Below are 21,394 nucleotides of genomic sequence, written 5' to 3'. Positions count from 1 at the left end.
AACACATCTAATGAAACAGCTCTACTGAAACCAGCTCACTGTGATCCCTGATCTCACTGTGATCTCACTGTGATCTCACTGTGATCCCTGCTCTCTGTCACAGTGACAGACAGAGTACAAACACAGCGACTGCATGGCAGTTTACCTCCTGTTAGGAATGAATGGGAAACACAGAACTACATATCAACACCTTCTCCGTAGGTATGTACGGCAGGACTGCTGTTACCTCCCTGCCAATCCTAACCACAACTATAGATGACACACCATGACTTATTTGCATGACTTTTGTAACATTTACCATATAGCCTGGCGTATGAGTCTCATTTCCACATACACATACATGGAGGTCCTTGTTAACAACACAACACGTTGGGGTGTGATGTAGCCATCTTGTTCCTAGGGAGCCTGGGTTAGCAGATTTCTCTGCTGTGGGTCTGAGCAGTGTTACATAATACACTGCGTTTGTGTTCTGTGGACTGCAATGTGTTTTGTCAGTCCTCTCTGTCCAAAGAGAGGACATATTCTTTTTTAGATCTTTTTGTTTTTGTGTGGTGTAATCAAAGGCCTCTTGGTGTCACAGTGTTTGAAGCACTAATGATTGACTGTGCTGTGTAAGAACTTACACTGGTGAGAAAACCATCAGAGAGTGACCGCAAGAACTGACTGTAGTTCATGATTGACCATAGGTGTGTATATCAGTTTATTTTTTCGCTGTTCTCCATAGAAAGGCTAGAAACTGAGAATAAATATATAAGTAACACTGACAATATACTAACAACCAATCAAATCACAGAACCAAAGCTACACTACTAATCAGAATGGTAATAGAAAAGAGGCCTTTTCAGGGATGAAGAAGTTGGTGAACTTCCAGCTTTCCTGCAGCAGTGGAAGTTAATGAAGCCTCGACAGTTAATGCAAACAGTTCCTACAACCTTCTGTCTGTACAAACACACTGTAGGAACAAACTGTGTTTATTAGGACAACACTGTACTGCAGGAAGTAGGACTGTATATTACTGTCAGAACAGTGAGAAAAAGACAAGTAGCAGAGGAAGACAGACTGGTTCATCCTACAGCGAGATAATGAGCCACAACATTAGACGATGACGACCTGAACCCCACAGAGCTGCTGTAGGATGAACTGAAAGCAAAGCAACCTGCAAGTGACACACATTAGTGGGAACTTCTGCAGCAGAGTTGGGACCAACTTTCTGAACAATGTTTGATATTTATTGTCACAAGTGTTTTCAGCTGATGGTGGAGTAAAGAAATTAGATTAAATTTAGAGATTCCATGATTCTGAACTTGCTTCCTCGGGATACTACCCTCATGCATAAGGACAAGAGACTTTCAACACATAACTTTGTATATCGTATGTTTTATATTTATTTTTCAATTTTACAATATCTACAAAGTAGAACCAACATAATATAGCAATTTAGATGTCCTGGAAGAGATTCAGAGGCAAAATGATACAATTTAGTTGTTTTTTACACAAAATGGTTGTGCACAATGGCAGAATCTGATGATGCGTAGGGTAAATGAAGTGGTTAAGGATTGTATTGTGTGTGTACATAGCCTCCTGTAGTGGAACTCATTAGTATTGTGTAGCCAGATTTCATTTTAAGAGGTAAAAAACCCCTTTGGCACACTTTGGGTACCTTGGCTATCCAAGTGTCCAAATGGAGAGTCTGCCTGGCCCTGTCCCTACTAAAACCTTTGTAGAGTTTGTGTGCTTTGTGATATTTCTAACTACATTGTTACAGTTGTAGTCATGAAGTTCCTGAATGAAATCCGTGGCATCCCAGTGCATGGGACCATGTTATCATGGTGTTATCCACTGTCTGATTTAATAAATTCTAGGTGATGGACAAAAAATTAAATTTTTCCTTTGGTTTATCACAATTTACTCAGCTATAGTAACAGTCACAATGTTATTGACACATACAATGAATTCTCTGAGGTCTTACCTATCCATAGTGACCAAGCTCTTGCAAACGGACCTGATGGTTGTGGAGCTAGTGTTGATCTATTTTGGGTATGTCTGTCTAGGCGAGGCATAACCCCCAGGGTCCCTAGGGCTTCACAGGTTAAGATATATGATTTATCTGTTTTATGCTTTAATTTCTGAAACACTGAGACATCACAGTGTGTAAATTAAGGTGTTCCAAAGCTTTTGAGCAGCAGTGTATTTCCAACCAATCAAACAACAATTATTTATAAATGAGTAGCCTTGTTCCCAAAATAGGCAGTGGTGTTAGTTGAGTTACTTTTGTTTTGGTATAAAAAGAGGAGTTGAGGACACCCACTATGGAAACTGTGCCAGCACAGAAAGCAACGGCTCAATGGTCACAACAACCTTAGACTTAAAGAGCTGTAGTGGATAAATGAGATGACAGGATGCCAGTAGTGTGGCGAGACTTTAGAGATACTCAGAGTGTGGCCACAGAAGTGGATGAGATGGGTCCTGGGCTGCTCAAAGTCCAACATGAAACCTATTGGTGGTGTATACTATTATCTCCAACATCAACAAACAGATAAAATACTGAAAATAAACTCACTTTATCCCCTGAAGCATCACCATCCACTGTGTGCGAAGCCTGCACAGTGCAAGCACATGAAACACCATCACATACACAGATCCACTAAGAACAGGCAATAAAGTTACCACCACACAACAAACTCACCATTTCATCTGCTTTATCCCAGACATGAAAAACATTGGATGAATTTCGATTTATAATGAATTTAACTTGTAAACATAAGGGTGTAGTTGTATATGTGTAACTTTGTAACCCAGTGGTATTTCAAATTGGATGACATAATAATGCATAAAATGCACATAAATGCACATTTCTTAAAAACAAAACCAAAACCAAATCCAAGTTGTATTATGTAAGTATATAAGTTGTATATTGCTGCAGTGAAAACTATTGATACATTCACTCAATTCCCATGTTTGTTTTTAGAAAGATGAATGTATCCACATTGTCATTTTTTGGCCTTTATTGTGGTAGCCACAGTGAGAGAGAGACAGGAAAGTCAGGGAGAGAGAGAGGGGGTAACATGCAGCACAGGGCCATGGGTCAGATCGAACCCGGGCCGCTGAGGTTAGATCTAAGCCTTTATGGTATGTGCTCCACCAGCTTGGCTTATATGAAAGACAAAAATAACTTGACAACTTTTTTGCCATATCATCTTCCATGCATATCATATATATGCACCAACATGTCTTTCATGTCTTCTTTTTCACAACCCACAGCACTATACTCCAGTTCATCAACTACCATGTCTGAAATTCAAAGCATTATGTGTAGGTTCTTCTTAGGTTCAACAAATTGCAGCCTTTTAAGCATGTTAAGTCCAGGTTGAGGGAAAATATAAGACCACTCTAACAGGAAGAATAAAGATGAGCCAGAGTTGCACTGGCTGTTGTCTTCTCTCCTCCCCTATCAGTTGCTCAGTGACCACAGTGACAGCCATTTTCTTGCACTTATTCTGTGAATAATTACAAAATAAATTATTATGACACGTTACATTTGGATATCACTTTGGTGTCATGATAGTCTAGCTAAAGAGAACCAACCAGAACTAACCGATATCATCAAGCTCCTGGAATACTATCAATGTTCTGCTGCCACCAGAATACAATGTCAGAACGTTCATCACATCAGTTTACACAGTGCACCCATGGTAACTGGCCATGACAGAGTCAGTGCACGGGCCACAGTGAACAGACAAAGAAACTACTGCACTGATTCAAAGCATGAGTCACCAGAAGACATGGCAACAGTGGATTTGACTTCTGATTGGCTGCAATCAAATGAAAAAATAGAAACTGTGTCTCACTCTTGGTATTTGGACTTGTCTAAAGCACAAACTGATGACGGATGGTCAGAGTGTGGAACACAGTCTTCCCGTCTGGTTGACACTGAGGGGAACACAGTGTTCCAGCCAGCACAATACAAGCTGTGTTCAGCTGCGGAGCTCTGACACACATACACACACTCTAATTAAATACACAGCCACATAACACAAGTATACATCCCTATGAAATACTGCTTGTCGTGGCGCTACAGTATCTAGTGTGTGTCTGTGTATCCGTCAGTATTAATATGTGTGATGTGTGGGTGTAAATTATGAGTCAGTATTGAGAAGTGTAAAATCAGTCAGAGAACAGACTGTGGCTGCATGTGTTGGCTTTGTGTTCACATTAAACCCTGGCAGTGTCAGATCCATATGGAGCACAGCACCCAACCCTGGCTGCTCTCTAGGGACAATGATACTCCATGGCTGTAGTATCCAGCCTAGAGCTAATTGTGAATGACAAATTCCTCATTAACTAATAACATCCAGTTAAAATGTGTACATCTGCCAACAGACAACATAGTGACAGTTCTGTTTTAACAGAAGCCTTTTATTCACACCAAGATCGCATCTTTCATGTGTTAACTGCTCTGCAGCTAAAAGCTGTGATATGAGACAGCACAGCCAAGAACCTCCTTCCAAACCAAATGTATGTACCATCAAATGTACACATGTGCCATCATTCAACTGTAAAGCAGCTATAGGCTGGCGGGAAGTACAACAGTTCACAATCTCTACAATTCTAACATATTTCTGAAATCAACAATACCAGGTGCCACAGGTATGCATGAGATGAACAGTGTGCACACGGCTGGGTACAGGTGCAGGACAAAGAACAGCAACAGAGGGAAAAAAGAGACAATCTGCACACTGCAATTTCCTAGCTCCAAAGCCTTTGTCTGACTCTGTCTGTATACAGCCTGTCTCTGTTCACAGGGATGTTCGCTTGACAATGACCTTGCAGATTGGAACAAACTCTGGATATGCAGACAGCCTCTTCTTTGATCATATAACACATGATATTGGAAGTGTATTAATAATTCATGATGACAGAACATATCAGACGTCTTTTGCAAAACGATTTGCCAATGTCACGGAAGCAACTTCTGGTTACAGAACTCATGTAGTCTCACAAAAGGTGAGTCTGGGTCAATGAACTTAACTTTGCTCTTACATTAAATGATGGTTTATCTTATAACTGTATTGTAGAAAAACTTTAAACATAGGTACTAATTAACAAGGCTGACTTTAAACCTCTTTCAGCCATCACTTTAGTCCCCTCTAAAATCAGACCTGGTTCAACTTTCCAAAGAATAGCTGCATTTTAAGGAGATAAAGCAAAATTAGTTCCTCTAACAAGCTAAGAAATACGATTAAACCAAACTGAATTTCGGAAGCAATACTGCATGAAGAAGAATGGAGGCATCTCTGTTGTGCTTTCTAACAACATTTCTGAAGCCAAAGGTCATATAAAATATGATGGATGCTCTTTTTAACCAGCCATCTTTTAGGTCTATTTTTATAGAAGATATATATCGTTATATTTAAATAGTTTAAAACATTAAACTGAGTTTCACTAACCTATAAAACAGAAAATTCTAATTTTTATGTTATATCTCATTTGAACAAAAGTGTTCAAACAAGATATAATGTGTTAATAAGTGAGCTTTAGAGGATTTTGTTGCTGTTGGATAGAGTCAGGCTAGCTATTCCCTATGTTTGCAGTCTTTGTGTTAAGCTGAGCTAACTGTCTGCTGGCTGTAGCTTCATATTTGCTGTACAGACCTAAGAGTGGTATTAATCTTCTATTCTATTAATCTAAAATATCCCTGTATTCCTTTATATCTAAGCATACTGTTAGTTAAAATCAATCTTTGTATCAAATGGCTTTACTGAATTACTAGATATACAGTGGCTTCACAGAGTATTCAGGCCCCTTCACTTTACTGTGTTATAACTATAAATGGATACAAAGAGAAAACATGTTTTTATAAATTGTTGCAAATTTATAAAAAAAAAAATGAAAAGATAAAATCTCTCATTAACAAAAGTATTCAGGCCCCTTGATTCAGTTACAGCTTCCAGTTTCCTGGGTTAGTCTCTACAGGACTTTGGCCGGTCCACTCAAGCACAGTCAGAGACTTGTCCCGAAGCCACTCCAGTCTTGTCTTGGCTGTTGGCTTCAGCTCATTGTTGTGCTGAGAAGTGAACGGTAGCCCAAGTCTGAGCTCACCTGCACTCTGGAGCAGGTTTTCTTCAAGGACCTGTCTGTATTTGGCTGCATTCATCCTTCTCTCAGGTCTGACTAGTCTCCCTGTCCCTGCTGCTGAGCAGCACCTGGTGTTCACCAGACACAGTACTTGGAGCCCAGAGGGTTCAGTTTTTGTCTCATCAGACCAGAGACTCTTGCTCCTCAGTGCAGTACAATTTACCGAAATGTGTACGAATAATTGTTGAATCATTATTCAACTTGGTTTTGTAATAACTGACAGCGATCGTTGTAACCTTTGATGCCAGACTGTCCAGTTGTGAAGGTTGCAGTGTCTGAAGATAGGCGGTTCTCACTGGAATTTGTTGTTGTGAGGAGAGACTAACCATGACCTTGTATTCATTGCAGTTTGGCATAATAAGCTGGTGGGGGGAATAGCAGTTTCTATGATGTTTCTCACGTGCAGAGTCTGTTCCTGGGCCCAGAATAAATGTGTTCATTTTAGTCAATGGTGCCTGAGCAAAGAGTGATTTTTAATTATTAATCACTCATCCTCTGAGTCCTCGAAGCAGGCTGTCATATACCTTTTACTCACAGTGGCTTCTCTCTATCCACTCTACAATGAAAGCCTGATTGATTGAGTACTGCTGAGATGGTCGTCCTTCCAGCAGGTTCCCATCTCTGCAGAGGACAGCTGAGGCTCTGTTAGAGTGACCGCTGCTTCTTGGTCACCTTTGAGGGCGGCATTTCAGTTTTTATTTTTGATGGTGGTAATAGAGGTAGACAAGTAATGCACAGGGAGAGGGGGGGGGGTAAGGGCCCAGCCTTGACACGTGGTATGCGTTAAACCAGGTGAGCTCCTGCTGCACCTGGTCTAAATAGCTTTGTAAATGACAGAGTTCAGTTTTTGATTTTTAATAAAGTTGCAAATCATCTCTGAAAACTTGTTTTCACTTTGTCATCATAGGTCACTGAGTGTAGACTGATGGGCAAAATGGCAATTTTACCCATTAAAACAACAAGGCGTGCAAAAAGTGAAGGGTGTGAATACTATTCGGAGCCACTGCATCTGGTGGGCATCTGTTCCAGATATATGGCACTGTATGGGTGGTAGTTACTTAAACAGAAATCAGTAGTAATCAGGCACAGCAAGCTACTTCACAAGGCCTGACAGTGATTCGGTGTATTCATGAGCGTGAGTGTGATTATTACCTGGTATGGCTGGAAGGTTGAATGGTCCGACAGGAAGTCCAGCTGTTGGTCTAACAAGAATTCCACTGCTGTTACTGACGACAACAGGCTCTTCCCCACCACTGGCTTAAACGCCTGCACACACAAAACATACAACATGGTCAGCAAAAGGACAGCTTACTTCTATCAGCAATCTGAGCAAATCGTCACATCAAAATCAATTTAGGGTAAGTGATTTGTAGAATTCATCAATTCTGCAATAAATATGTAATAAACGACAGATGTATTATTTATTTTGGAGCTGCAATTTCATATAAAAAATGCTGTAAACCAGAGGAAACAGAGAAAAGAAGGAAGAAAGATGAATGACAGAGCAAAATAAAAGATTAGAGAGAGAAAAACAAGATGAAGAGAGAGAGAGAGGGGGAGAGAGAGGGATGGAGGAGAAAGAGACAGAGAGCAGGGGATAGAAGGAGAGCTCCAGAGTGGTGAATAAATTAATGAGCAGAGGAAGTCTGACAGTTCAAAGGCAGAACACTCCACTTTGATGTTGCTTCTTTTACCCACACACACACACACACACACACACACACACACACACACACACCGATGATGTCTGTCAGCCTGCTGTCTGAGCTCAGCTGTTACTGCACATACAACACAGAGAGCAGTGGCTTCCATACTTCCTCTTAATATCTGTGCGTGCTGATGTGACTCTAATGCACTCACGCTATTTACAGCTACATTCATCACTGTGCAGAGGTTGTCTTGAAGTTTCTTTACAACCACATCACTTCTCATTTTTTATTTTAATATCACTACATCAGTCAAGTATACACTGTGTGTGTCTGTGTGTGTTTAGCGGCGTTCAGTGCGGCCATCATTTATGGTTATATAACCCGGTCAGTCTAATAGAGAGATGAGAGATTAGAGGTGAGAAACATGACCGCTGTGACCCCCCTCCCTGACACACACACACACACACACACACACACACACATCCACAGGAGGCAGCAGGACATTGTGCTTGCAAGCAAAACATGATAGTGTGTGTCTGCAGCTCTATTTCTGTCTGTCTACACGTATCACATTTCTAGCCTGCAGTGGCAGCACGCAGCCAGCAACGCAGGCCACACTGCTGCATGTTATTTTAGAAATTATTGGTATTTATTTTAGTAAGTGACTGAGTCCTGACCAGCATCCCATTCAGTAGAATCATTAGAATACCACACTGACAGTGAGTGTGCTAACACACAACAATATCCCACTTCAGATCAAATTCAGGACATGATGTTTGTACAAATAACCTGGGTATTTACATGATTCTGATGTATATCTGTTTCTATCTAATTTTATTTCTCAAACCTGTTGTGTCTGAACTGACTGAGCCTCATCAACAATTGTGGATGGACTCATTACATAATTTTTTGGCTACATGTAGACTGCTGAATTTACAGGAGCTTCTCTGTCTGTTCTCCAGCAATGGAACACAAGAGCAACAATCAAATTTATCGTTTGCATAACCACTGTCAGACGTTCACTTTCATTTCATGCAGATGTTACCATGCCATAGCCTCGCAGCACATATCTGAAGAAACCACTATATTCCTTCAGAACTTTTGGATGGTCAAATAGCTTCTGTATATCCACTTCCGAACAGATTTTAGTCTGTGTAAAAAACACAGCCTACAAATTCATTTGAGTGTCAAAGCGTCAGGAGAGCCTGTGCAGAGGGCTCCAGTGAAGAAAGGCAGTGTCGTGCCAGACCACAACAACATCTGATAAGGTGCTGCTCCGGATGAATTGCTTTGTGCCACAAACACTGTAGGTCTACTTTTTAGCACACAATCATCATGACAAAAGATCAAATAACTGCCACCAAGAAAACTTTCCACTTGCAAAATTCTATCTCATAGTGCTATAAACCACTGTGTAGTTCTCAGATACTCGGACTTCAGAACTTCCTGAATTTTAGTTCATTGTCTGACCAGTAATTGAAACAACACACCTCCACCAGCACAATTCCTTGTATTTCTCTCAGGGCTGGTTTTGGGCTGAAGGCCCACTAAGGGGTTATCCAGGTTCTGAAACCAGGATTATATCGTTTACATGTGCGGAACAGGGATACTGGGAAAATCTGGTCAGAACGGGGACACTAGAGTAAACACACTCAGAGAGGATAACACTTTACCATGCCAAGGGAGATTCTCACATATAAATCCATCAACAGCGCAAACCTAACAGCCTTTTACTCTTCACAGAAAATGAAACTGTTGCAACAGTGTGCAGAGTCTGTGTGATCAGCCATCAGAGGCGAGAGTCTCCACTGTACATGCTGCGCTTATAACCTGGATCCATTATAGATGCACGATGGGAAAGATTTATGAGAATGGCCACCACTAACAGCCTGGACGCAGAGCAGAGATGATGCAGAAGCAGGATGGAACCTTGACAAGGTTTACAGCATGTCAATACAGAACACATGAAGTAGGGCTTGCTACCATGGCTACCACTGCAGGCACAGTTGGCTGGTAAAACGCTGAAGAAGGATACATGACCATGACTATGGAAAAGAGAGGGACTCATCTCTATCTACACACACACATACCTAGAAAAAAATATGGTGGTAAATATTCCTGTGTACCATAACTGCAGATCTCAGAACAGATTCAAAATGCAGGGCCGTCACAACACCAGCATTTTAATAACTAACAGGTCTAAATGAGTCTGCAGCATTTTTCAGTTGCGTGTGTGCTCTGGGGACCTCATGTTTTATTACTTTATTTAACAATTATCTCATTTCCAGCAGAAAATGATATTTCCAGCTTTGTCTCGGCCATTCAATCACATAAACATAAAAACCTAAATAGGAATTTAACAACATAATGACATTATTCTGTCAAACTACTATTTCAAAGTCAAGACAGGAGTTGACATTCTGGAGCTTTTAGTCATATCACATGATCTTCTTATTAATGAACCTGGTGGTGACTGTTTTTATTAACTGCTGTTTCCATGGGAACAAATAAAATTCCACACTGTTTCTGTTGTTGTCAGTGAGGAAAACAAAGGAAAAGTTGGCAGGATAAATGATTATCAATAATGATTCATGCTCTGGCTACTTTAACTCACACCTCACAGTCAGAGCTTTGATTCTGACTCATCTGATTTCCATCTTTACAAGAAAACTGTTTCTGTCTTTACTATTACGTTCGACCAGATTTGTCAGAACCTGCCGTTTGCTGACTCATAATTGCTAATGAAAGACATAAAAACTACAAATAACAGAACAGCAGGAAGTTCATTTAGGTACATTAAGTCCAACTGTGTTTAGTGAAGCAGATGATAGGCAGACCTGCACCATTAAACCTGTGCTGGATTCATCCACACACAGACACATGTCAGTGATGAAAACATGAGACTTCACAGTTCTGGATTTAAGATATTTGATTCTAACTCAGCAACTACAAACACAAAGCGTGGATCGCTGCTCCCATTCCTCTCACACTTAAGGAAATGACAGTTCCTCCATCCCCTCTAAAATGGCATTGCACACACACACATACACACACACACATGCACACACACACACACACACACCACTCAACCACAATTAGGTCACATCTGCCACAGTGTGCCAGGAAAAAGCATTCTGTCACTGTGTATTTCCAGACAGGCAGCAGGAGAGTGGATGAACAGATGAGAGACACGTTCACTTACTGTCAGTACACAACACACATGGATGGATCTGCACAGAAATAAAGACAACGACGATGTAATGACAAAGCATATTTACGCACACACAAAGACACACACACAAGCTTCCCAGCAGTATTAGTATCTGAAGAGGACAGACATGGAAAAATGCCGGCAGAAGATCAGTCTCCATGAACACACAACGCATCCTCCACTGCTCTGTGTGTGTGACACGTGTGTGTGGTGAATAATTGATAAGGAGAAGTGCAGCAGAATGTAAAGGAACTGAAGAGGGGATGATGGAGCTCATGCATCATTAAGAGACCTCGAGAGGCTACCTCCCACACACACACACACACACACACACACACACACACACACACACACACACACTAAAGCTTTGTCATCCAGGAGGCCATTATCTGATGAAGGTCAGAGAGGGAGAGCGACAGACCCGGTAGGGGAGGGCGATCTGGCCAAACATTATATGACAATCTTTCTTGGTAGAAACGCAATCCAGAATCTGCATATCCCCACAGAGTTAGATGAACTCACATGATGTCATGTGATCACATGATTAGTTGTGCATATGGTCGCCTGGACACAAAACTTGTTCTTTCAACTTAAGGCTAAAGGCCCAACTCACAGATCTCTGCATCTTTTTCCCAGACTGTATTCTGACAGTCCTGACCGGAAGTTGTGATCTGTATCTTTGACTCTTTCGGGTGTATGTCCACTAGCCGCTATTCTTCGCCCACCATGCTGTCTTCTGTTTACAAATTGTGTCACAACCAATCACACCTTTTGCTTAGTTTGTATGGAATATTTGTTGTGGCCAGCACTGTTATTTATCTATTTATTTATGAGGTGCTATATGTACATATCTTAATTAGGAAGATCAGTCGCTGCCCCGGCCTGTCCCACTTTGTATTTGGTCCCACGGCTCGCAGAGGCTGTTGTCGCCAGCTGCAGTTAGCCGGCTAACTGTTTAACTGCTAACAGTGGGCTGGTTAGCAGTAATTGAACTTTTAAAGTTAAATATCTAAATAAAGCACCTTTTAATGACACTATCTATATGGTTCTTCTGAAAAGTAAATCATATACCAAAGTAAGATCGTCCACAATATAAAATCACCCACCCCTAGGACCAGACAGAGTCTGAGAGAGTTATATTTGGAAATCAGTTTGGATTTACATCTCATAAATTAAACACCAGAAGAAGACATTTTTGACAAATTTGACAAATTAAGAGAGAGAGGAGCTTTTCTCTGCTGCTTTGTGTCATCTCACATGCAGTCTACTGTCAGTGACACAGGAGCTCACCCATTGTCATTTTGGCAAAAAAGAAACACCAACGTAACATGATGGTTGGTAGAAAGGGTCCACTGAGTAAGGGGAAGCTAAAGAAGAACAACATGAGATCACATGAACCATACCAGTAATCATCAGCTTTTGTAATACAGCAAAGGAAATACAGCTGGATTGTGACTACAGAAAAGGGCCAGCAGTAGAAACAAGTGAGAATTGTGTAGCTACAGTGGCCAGGAGAATAGAAACCATCAGAAAAACTCATTATCTATGTGGCCAAGAAAAAAACAAGAAAAAACATCAAGGTAATGGTCAAATATTTGCTTTTTGAACACTGATGGATTTCTGGACTGACAGCGCTGTAGTTTTGCAACTAATATTATTTACTTTAGAATTGATTAATCAGTGTTTTTAAATCGATCAATCAATTGTCAGATTAAAAAAATGCAGGGCAGAGATTTTCCCTCCCAAAGTTTCTGAGTGAGTGTTGCCCTTGAAACCAGTCACAGAAGGCCAAAGTCAGGGGTGGGAGCTCACAGCTGTCAATCAATATGTGAATGCTTCTGGTCTTCTACACTTCTGGCAAAGACATTGTAAGCTAGTATTAACTGCTGGAAGACATGGCTAAGTCTGACTTTCAGGCTAACAAGCATCTGATTCGTGCATCAGCTGAGACAGAGAACTCAGCGGGATGTGGGTGGAGGGCTGGGTGGAGCTTAACAGAGCAGGGTGAAGGAGCAGAGTGGTTTGCCTTCTCGAGCTGATTTACAGAACTTGCATATTGTAGCATTAAAAGATGAATCAATTATAAAAAATAGCTGGAAATTATTTTCTGGGAATTAGCCATTCAGTTAATTACAACATGTCAGCACTAATGTGAAGTCACATGAGCTTTCACAGGGAGATGCACTGATGTGTTTTTTGGCCTCCATGGAGCATTTGTGTTTGTGGCATGATACTCTAGTATCAGCAGAAACAGGAGGTGGAATGATGTGAACATGACATGACGCAGGTAATAGAAAAATGAGGAAAACACACGCACACACACACACACACACACACACACACACACACACACACACACACACATGCACACACACCAAATTTCTTAGGTACTGTACCGAGTAGCTCCTACTCAAAGAAAGAGAGAAGAGCACACTCAGCTATGATACAGTCTGCGGTGGAGCTCTACACACTTCACTGATGAACCAAACAGTTAGAGTGAAAAAAAGGAAATCAAATTTAAGTTTTACTTCTATCTACATGCACTGTCCCTCTTTCACTTGTCCATGTGCGTACACTTTCATTATCTTCTCTCACTGTCTTTTTTTAAAAAAATCTTTTTAAATAAATGACATGAACACTGACTTCATTTAATTTTCCACTGATGGAGATGCTTTATCACCAAAGCCTGTCGGGTCCCAGTGGAGTTGACCCATACAGAGGTCACAACACAGGTGTGACCAGCGTTACTGCTTTGGTGGGAACGGGGCAAGTGATGAAGACCATTAAGGATGATGATGGATGAAGAAAAGGCTTTGTTCTTTTTAAACTAATGAATATTTGCTTCTAAATATTAAATCAACTGCTCTCTCGTTGTTCTTGTTTGGATTCATATTTAGGACCGGACAGGGCTGGAGTCAAAAGCTCATTAAGCTGAGCAGAATTCACAGTATTACAAAAAACACGGTTTGGACCTTATTTTGTTTCCTGACTCCAGCTGCCAGATGTTGCAAAGTAACGGTTAAACTCTCAGAATGACAACAATGTGTGGATGTAAAAAGTATTTTACAGATAAAAAGACATTTGAACATTTTAGTAATTTTACATAATTCTTTCATCACAAGGAAAAAATGTGTAAAATGGTAGAGGATTTGCAGGATGTCAGGCAATGCTGCACTGATGAGTCGTGTTCTCTAAATAGGTCACAGTACAACAACTCCTTTCCTAGACACACAAACACACGCACACACACACACACACACACACACACACACACACACACACAGACATGCACCTTTCCATCACTTCAGAGGACATTAAATCCTTCTTGAAGACCTACCTAAATCCTAACCCTTAGTCTAACATCATCTTAAACCGAGTATTGTCCCAAAGAGGAAGCCCAGTCCCCACAATGTGACTATGAACAGATTTAATCCCATACAGATTCAGCAATACAGGCCCTGTAGTTAAAGCAAACTAAATCTATGATTCACCTATTATTATAAACTTTTGATCAGTTAAACACAAATACACATGGCACTGATTCAAAGAATGACAATTTATTTCATGCCCAGTCTTTAGTGTGAGACACCAGCAGCTATATAAAGGATAAATGACACGTCAGAGCAGAATGAACAGAAATGTGTTTCTGCCTGTGCTCTGCCCTCCATCAAGCAGGTGGCTGAGTGCTTTTCCACTTTGACACTCAGCCACCCTTCAGCTAGTCCACGCTACAGGGAACCAACCAGCACCTGGAGTTTTAACTCTGGCACTGGGAGACAACCTACATACTTACATCGACATAGAGGCAGACAAAACAAAGGAAAAAGAGATGGAGATGTTCCTCTAAAAATGTATCCTGCCCGATACTGATTCTGTTACCTGAAGTTGTAAGTACTGATCTGATACCATTGCGTTACAAAACAAATTGAACAGCTGTATACTACTAACGCTCTATGGATGAGATGTGATTGCTATATTAGGGGTCCTTACACTAATGCCACCCCTCGAAATTAAAGCCTTGCATACTCATACGCATACACATTGCCATATTGCTGACATTTTGCTAACGGCTAAAGTTACACTATTTACCAGAAATCAATTCTTTTTTGCTGCTCAAAAACAGTAGTTGCCACAACTCCTGTGTAAGCTACTGTTTTAGAGCACTGAAGAAGAATTGATTTCCAGCAAAACTGCTGTTTTATCTGAGCGTGAAACTATAAAGTTTATTAATAAATTACGTTGTATCAGATCAGTGCATAGACTCACATACTGGCCGACATCAAATACCGTATTTTAGACAGTATTGGAGGCATTTCCAATATTAGTATCAGTATCAGAACTCTACTCAAAATGTAGGTTATATTATGTTGAAGCCAAAGAGCAGAATGACTGAGCTGTTAATGAGGTTAATCGGTCAGAATAAACCATAAGACAACAAACAGAGATCCAAAGGCGACAGCTTGACTGCAGTATCAGTTGTGCATCAAAAAGTGCATCAACACAGATGAACTGAGCTCATTAACTGGAAGGAAGTAAGAGCAGTAAAAGTGGTAACTGAGATGAAACCACAGCTATGATAAATATGAGTTATTTAATTCAACTCAATTTCATGTGCATTTTGTCCCTGCCCTGTAGCGTGTAGATGTACAACATATAACCACATAACCAGTCAAATTGGAAAATGAATGCTGCTGCACTTATTTGAGTTGTTTGATAATTTAACTGTTATTATTAATTTGGGAAATTTGAAATTTAATTTTTGAGTTTTGAACTCCATGTCATCTCGATGCTCATAAAATTTCCAAAAAACACAGCTAAATAAAAAACAAATCATAATCAATGTGTTTGTATTAACTTTTATATGAAGATGTCATAAATATTTTGTCAGTTAATTATGCCATCTTGTCAGAGATATTGCCCAGGGGACATTCAAATGCTTATTAAAGGGTCACTCCAGGAATTTAGAATGACACTTCCATATAATATGGAAACAGAGAGTCCCCACTATGGGTCAAGCTCCAAAAACACTGGATTCTCTAAATCCAAGAAAACCCTGATGACACTGCCACAGTTAGTTTTCTCAGACATGACACAGGAGACACGGTCTTTATAGGCTGAGTAGGACTCATTATGACGGTTAAAGTGATTTTCTAAAAGTGAAATCAGTGGTGTGTCCCTTTAAAGTCTGTATTAGAGTACCGGACATTGTTGTACATTTAGAGCTATGCAAAATGCATTAGCTTTGCAAGTAAAAAAGTCACATGATAGATGTGTCTGTGACTTCTCAAAGCCGATGAAATCATGATGCAGAAGCCAGCAGATACTGGAAATCAAAATTATCAGAGAGCAGCCATCACCGTGAGCCATGTTCAGAGCTGAGCATTATCGAATCAGACACTCTGCAAACACACCATGTACTGCGACACATGATATGAATGACCACATCAACCACAGGGAAAGGTGGAGGTAACTTCTGTTGATCAAAACACAGTCAAGCGTGCTGGAAGCTTCCAGAACAGAGTTTGAGAAAGATTTAATGGCTGCTGTCACCGATAAATGCTAATGGCAAAATCTGTATCGTAGAAAAGAACTGAACAAGCCAAGAATTAAAACTGAATTTAAGAAAAAAAAACTAATTAATTCACAAGTACTATCATATTTTAAATCTATAATATTTTTGTCAAATTATAAAAATTTTTCCCTTTTCGCTCTAAAACAAACACTACAAAGTGTAACAAGCTGCAACTGGATTAAGATGTGGTACAGATTACAGCATTGTTTGTAGTAGACTATGTAGTGAGGTGGTGTAGAAGCAGCAGTAGATTACAGTTCAAACAGCATCCTCAGAGCGCTACAAGCTACACACTCTACTAGACACACACACACACACACACACACACACACACACACACCCTACATGTCGAGTACAAGGAGAGAATAGATCAGGATGACTGTACATCTATTCTGGGAAATATCCACAGCTCCCGGCACTTAGTCATTTCAATCCGTTCAGTCTCATGGATCAAACTCTACTCTGGTTTTAAATGAAAAACAGCGACAAGTCTTAAAAAGAAAAAAACTGAATGTGAGGAACAGCAGAGCATATAAAACTGTAACATTACCTCTCTCCTTCGCCTGCAAACGGAGTCAAGGAGCAGTGGCTCTGAAGAAAAACACTTGGCAAAACTAGCTTTGATCCAACAGGCAGGGGAGAGACAGAAGAAAGAATGACGAGGGTACAAAAGGCAGAGAGAAGGAGAGAGAGAGAGAGAGAGAGAGAGAGAGTGTGGTTTCCTCTGGTGGTAAGAAAAGACAGATGGCCAAGAGGGAGAGAGAGCAGAGCAGAGGACGAGCTACACAGCCGACATTTTAGCTGCTGCTGACGCTTGGAGGGACAGAGAGGAGAGAGGGAGGGAGCAAGGGAGGGAGGGACAGAGGCAGGGCCGGCCAACACTCCCCCCCCCCCCCCCCCCCCCCCCCCCCGTGTGACGCAGGCTTGCCTCTTACTCACCATGCTGTCTGACTTGCTCTCTCTTTCACTTTCTCTCCCTGCCTGCCTCACACTCCTCCCCCTCTCTGATCTGTTCAACTCAGCTTTATTGAGAATTGTTTCCTTACACAAACACCTTTGTTTTAAGACACAGCAGTGAGGGAAAGACTCAAGACTTCTTCACACACCTGTTGAGGCAAAAAAGGCTAAAGCAGAGCTGATACCATGAACCACTGTTTCTACTCTCAGACCTCTTTTCCACTTGGTGTGCATGTACATGCATCATTTCTTTATGTATATACTGTATTTCATACTGTCCAGTAATGTTCATTGTCTATATAGAATTATGGAGGGACAGTGAATCTGATTCATTATATTGATCTAATATGTTTATAGGATTGTGTTATTACAGTTTGATAACGATGAAGACTGAGATGCTGTATTTAAAGTTGCATTAAAAAATACTTTTATATTTATGGGTCATTCAATTGACTATGTGTAGTGTGCAAGTGGCTGCTTGTAGTGATCAACCCAAAGAGAATTATAATCAAGCTCCCCAAGGACTTTGGGGCCTTTCAGCCTCTATCAGCTCATTGTTTTGTTTTTATGGCCCACAGTCTTTCATAAGCCTGGTTTCCAGCAGCAGCAGCAGCAGCAGCAGCAGCAGCAGCAGCAGTAGCTGTTTTCAGTGAAAAATCTCAGTTAAACCCACTGTGCACTACAGATAGAGCAGCAACAATGGTACATCTGCAACCTTCTACAAACTAGTTGAGGCATTCACCATGTAGCAGAGAATATCTGTTAGTTTGACAGCTGCTGGTTTTGGTGAGTGATGTGTCCATTTATTACTATTAAAAGTTCTGGATTGAACAACAATTTGCCACCAAGTGTTTTCCCTCGTAACTGTAGAACATACAGGGACAGACTGTTTACAGGTTTACAGAATCTTTCAAGTGTTGTGGTTGTGCTGAAAAGAGGCGTAGGAAGCTGCACAATTACCCGTCACATCCCTCTGAGCTATTCTGAGTATTTTTAGCCTTTGTCATACTTTCAACACACTTCCTCTGAGTCATTCTGAAAAACACTGACTAGACGTACTGACCTATAATGCCTCACCATTAAAGGAAAGTTTACAAAATTATCATTTGTCCCAATTCGAGAACTCTTCACAGCAGCCTCTCATCAAACACACAGATAGGTTCTGATGCATCATTCACACAAGGTCACATGAAGACATCAGAAGACCTGACATATGTTTCAAGATGAGCAATGTCACTGAAGTGAACTGAACACATGTGAGTTTGTCAGTGTGACAGATGGAGACATGTCTTTGTTTGCTTAAAGTTAGTATTTCAGTAAAATCCTTGGTGTGTACTGTTACTACAGCTACACACATTGTTCTGGTCCACCACAACATTAGCTGAGGGGAGGGATTATTATCTATCAGGCCAGGTAAGACCACCAGTGTACTGTTTTAATCCAACCTATGAAGCTGACTGGAGAGCGATCTGTTGCACCCCAACACTGTCAGACAAAGGATGGACATTTAAAAAACTGGAGACATTGTTTATGACCAACAGTGACATTTATCATGGGGACATTTATCAGACAACTCCCTCTGGAGACACTAGACGCTTTGAACTCCAGTTCCGGTGAGAGGTGAAACTATACTCAGCTGGCCGACATGAGAATGTCTTTAAATTGTACCAGTCGTTTGAAGGATTTTTATTTGTATAGGTCTCCCAATATGGTGCAAAAATATCTTCTTTCTTTTTTCTTTCAATAATTTGGCCCTGTGTAATGAACACTGTATTTATGTATCTGTATCTCCTCTTCCTCTTTTGGGATCATCTGTTCTCCATTTGATTTTTACATGAAAATGTAAAAAATGAAAATGGATTGCAAAGATTTGGTTTACCAGTTCAGACAGCTGACTGTCCATTCCTTAATCCTTCAGATTACTTGTTTATTTTCTTTCGATTATGAAATGTAACGTAATTCATGATGCAATCTAATTGTGACTCATTTTTATTCATTGTTTTGTACAAAGATCATCAATAATTATGTTTCATCAAAATATAATTTTTTTTTTTTCAAAAAATTATGAACACACAGAAAAGCGAATGAGGAGACATTTAGATGACTGCATAGAGTTTGCTTTTAAATAGAGCTGGCTGCCCTGCTGCTGAACCTTGGCAGACACACACGTCCTAAACAGTCACCTTTGACCTCATCAGCTGACCACAAACCAGCTCTGATTAATCACTCCATCACTCAGCATATTTGTAACAGTACACACACAGAAAGACACACACACACACACAGCTGTGCAGTGATATTCTGCAGTCCATCTGCCACATGGATGCAGGATTAAAACAAACACACACACACACACACACACACACACACACACACACTAAAGATCTTGTATCACAAACAATAATATATACAATAAAACAGCAAACATATAGACCAGTTGAACAAACACACAGAATGTGAAGTGTACATGTGTGCAGTGGTAGTGGTAGGTACATAAGAAGAGCATGACACACTCCATCTCAGTCTTATCTTATAAACTGGAGGCCTGAGAGAAGTCTGAAAAAAAGTGAATTAAAAGTTTGACCGAAACACTTCCTGTGTTCTGCTGCTACTGTTTGTTTGTTAGATGCCTGCTTCTGTGCAGGGAGACAAATGTTTTTTCTGTGGATCTTGCTGCTTTAAAGGTAAACTATAATTACACATGCACACACAGATCCACGGGAGGCAGGAGATTACACGAGCCCAGCTCCATCTGCTCAGGGGGAGAGAAAGAGGGAGAGGCAGAGGAGGGGTTGGCATTTTTATTGACCCAATTTCCAGCAAAACTAAATCTCACACAGTTGACTGGTTTCCTCACTGGCTGGCTAACAAGCCTATGAGCAAGGCACAAGCCCCAGACTGCTGCAGTGGATACAGATGCATTCCACAATGCAATGGTGGGCACAGTTAAGAGACACTGCTTTCAAAGGAGAAAGCTATGTGTGAGACTCACTCTCACTCTCCTTCCTTTGTTCTCCTGTCATCATCAACAGACCCAGTGCAGTTACCAGATAACAAGATGCCTGCTGATATCTATTTGAGTCTGTGTTTGTCTGTGTGTGTGTGTGTGTGTGTGTGTGTGTGTGTGTGTGTGTGTGTGGGCACGAGCGTTCGTGCGTGCGTGCAATGTATTTCATTTTACAAAGTGGGCCATTGTTGCTAGGTAACATGGCAGGACTTGAGAAGTCTGTAGCCAGGAAAGAGAAAATTCAAACAAAGATATTACACTCTCACTCTTTTGTCCTACTTCTACATCACTGACTGTCTTCATTCAAAGAAGTAAAGAAGACCATCACAGTGACTTAACAATACAGTGTTAATTCAAACTCTCTTTCAGTAGTAGGCTGATTCAACCAGCAAATAACCTGGTGAGTTTTTACACTGATATTTATGGCAGTGTAAAATATCATTGTAGTAAATTAAGTTTAAAGCACAGGAAATTCAGGCAAAGTGTTTTGCATCTGCTTCATCTGATGATGTCTATTTCATAAGGCTGTGATGATTCTGAAACCAAGACCGAGACACAAATGGCCACAATCTCATGTTGTGATACCGGAACTATTTACTCTACGGTTTGGCTGAATACTCAATGCCTGTTGTTCATTGAGAAAACTTTACCCAGTACTAATCAACATTTTAAATTCTAGAAGAAGTCCAGAGTTGTAACTAAACCTTAACTGTGAGAGTAGATAGTCATTGTCTTGTTTTACAATGATGTGCTCTATATATTGTCTGGTCTGCTGCTGGGAAGCACAACTTTCATTTGGGGCATGCACATATGAAAAGTTGTACCACTGCACTCCATTATGTGACCTAAAGCCATTAGCGTCT

The 21,394-nt window shown here is 40.7% G+C and overlaps 1 protein-coding gene across 2 annotated transcripts in view; it reads right to left on the bottom strand.

Annotated features, from left to right (window-relative positions):
- Window positions 1-21,394, bottom strand: part of jmjd1cb (jumonji domain containing 1Cb) — a 133,902-nt gene that overhangs the window by 41,494 nt on the left and 71,014 nt on the right. For both annotated transcript variants that reach the window (XM_023418980.2, XM_087177267.1), the window contains exon 3: window positions 7,288-7,401. In XM_023418980.2, the coding sequence (XP_023274748.1) occupies window positions 7,288-7,401 (114 nt within the window). The remainder of the gene's footprint in view (window positions 1-7,287; window positions 7,402-21,394) is intronic.

This window comes from Seriola lalandi, unplaced genomic scaffold, assembly GCF_002814215.2.
Source record: "Seriola lalandi dorsalis isolate HSWRI2012SDOR001 ecotype SW California unplaced genomic scaffold, Sedor1 jcf7180002054585, whole genome shotgun sequence".
In the NCBI taxonomy this organism is placed as follows: domain Eukaryota; kingdom Metazoa; phylum Chordata; class Actinopteri; order Carangiformes; family Carangidae; genus Seriola; species Seriola lalandi.
This window is presented reverse-complemented; position numbering and strand designations above follow the sequence as displayed.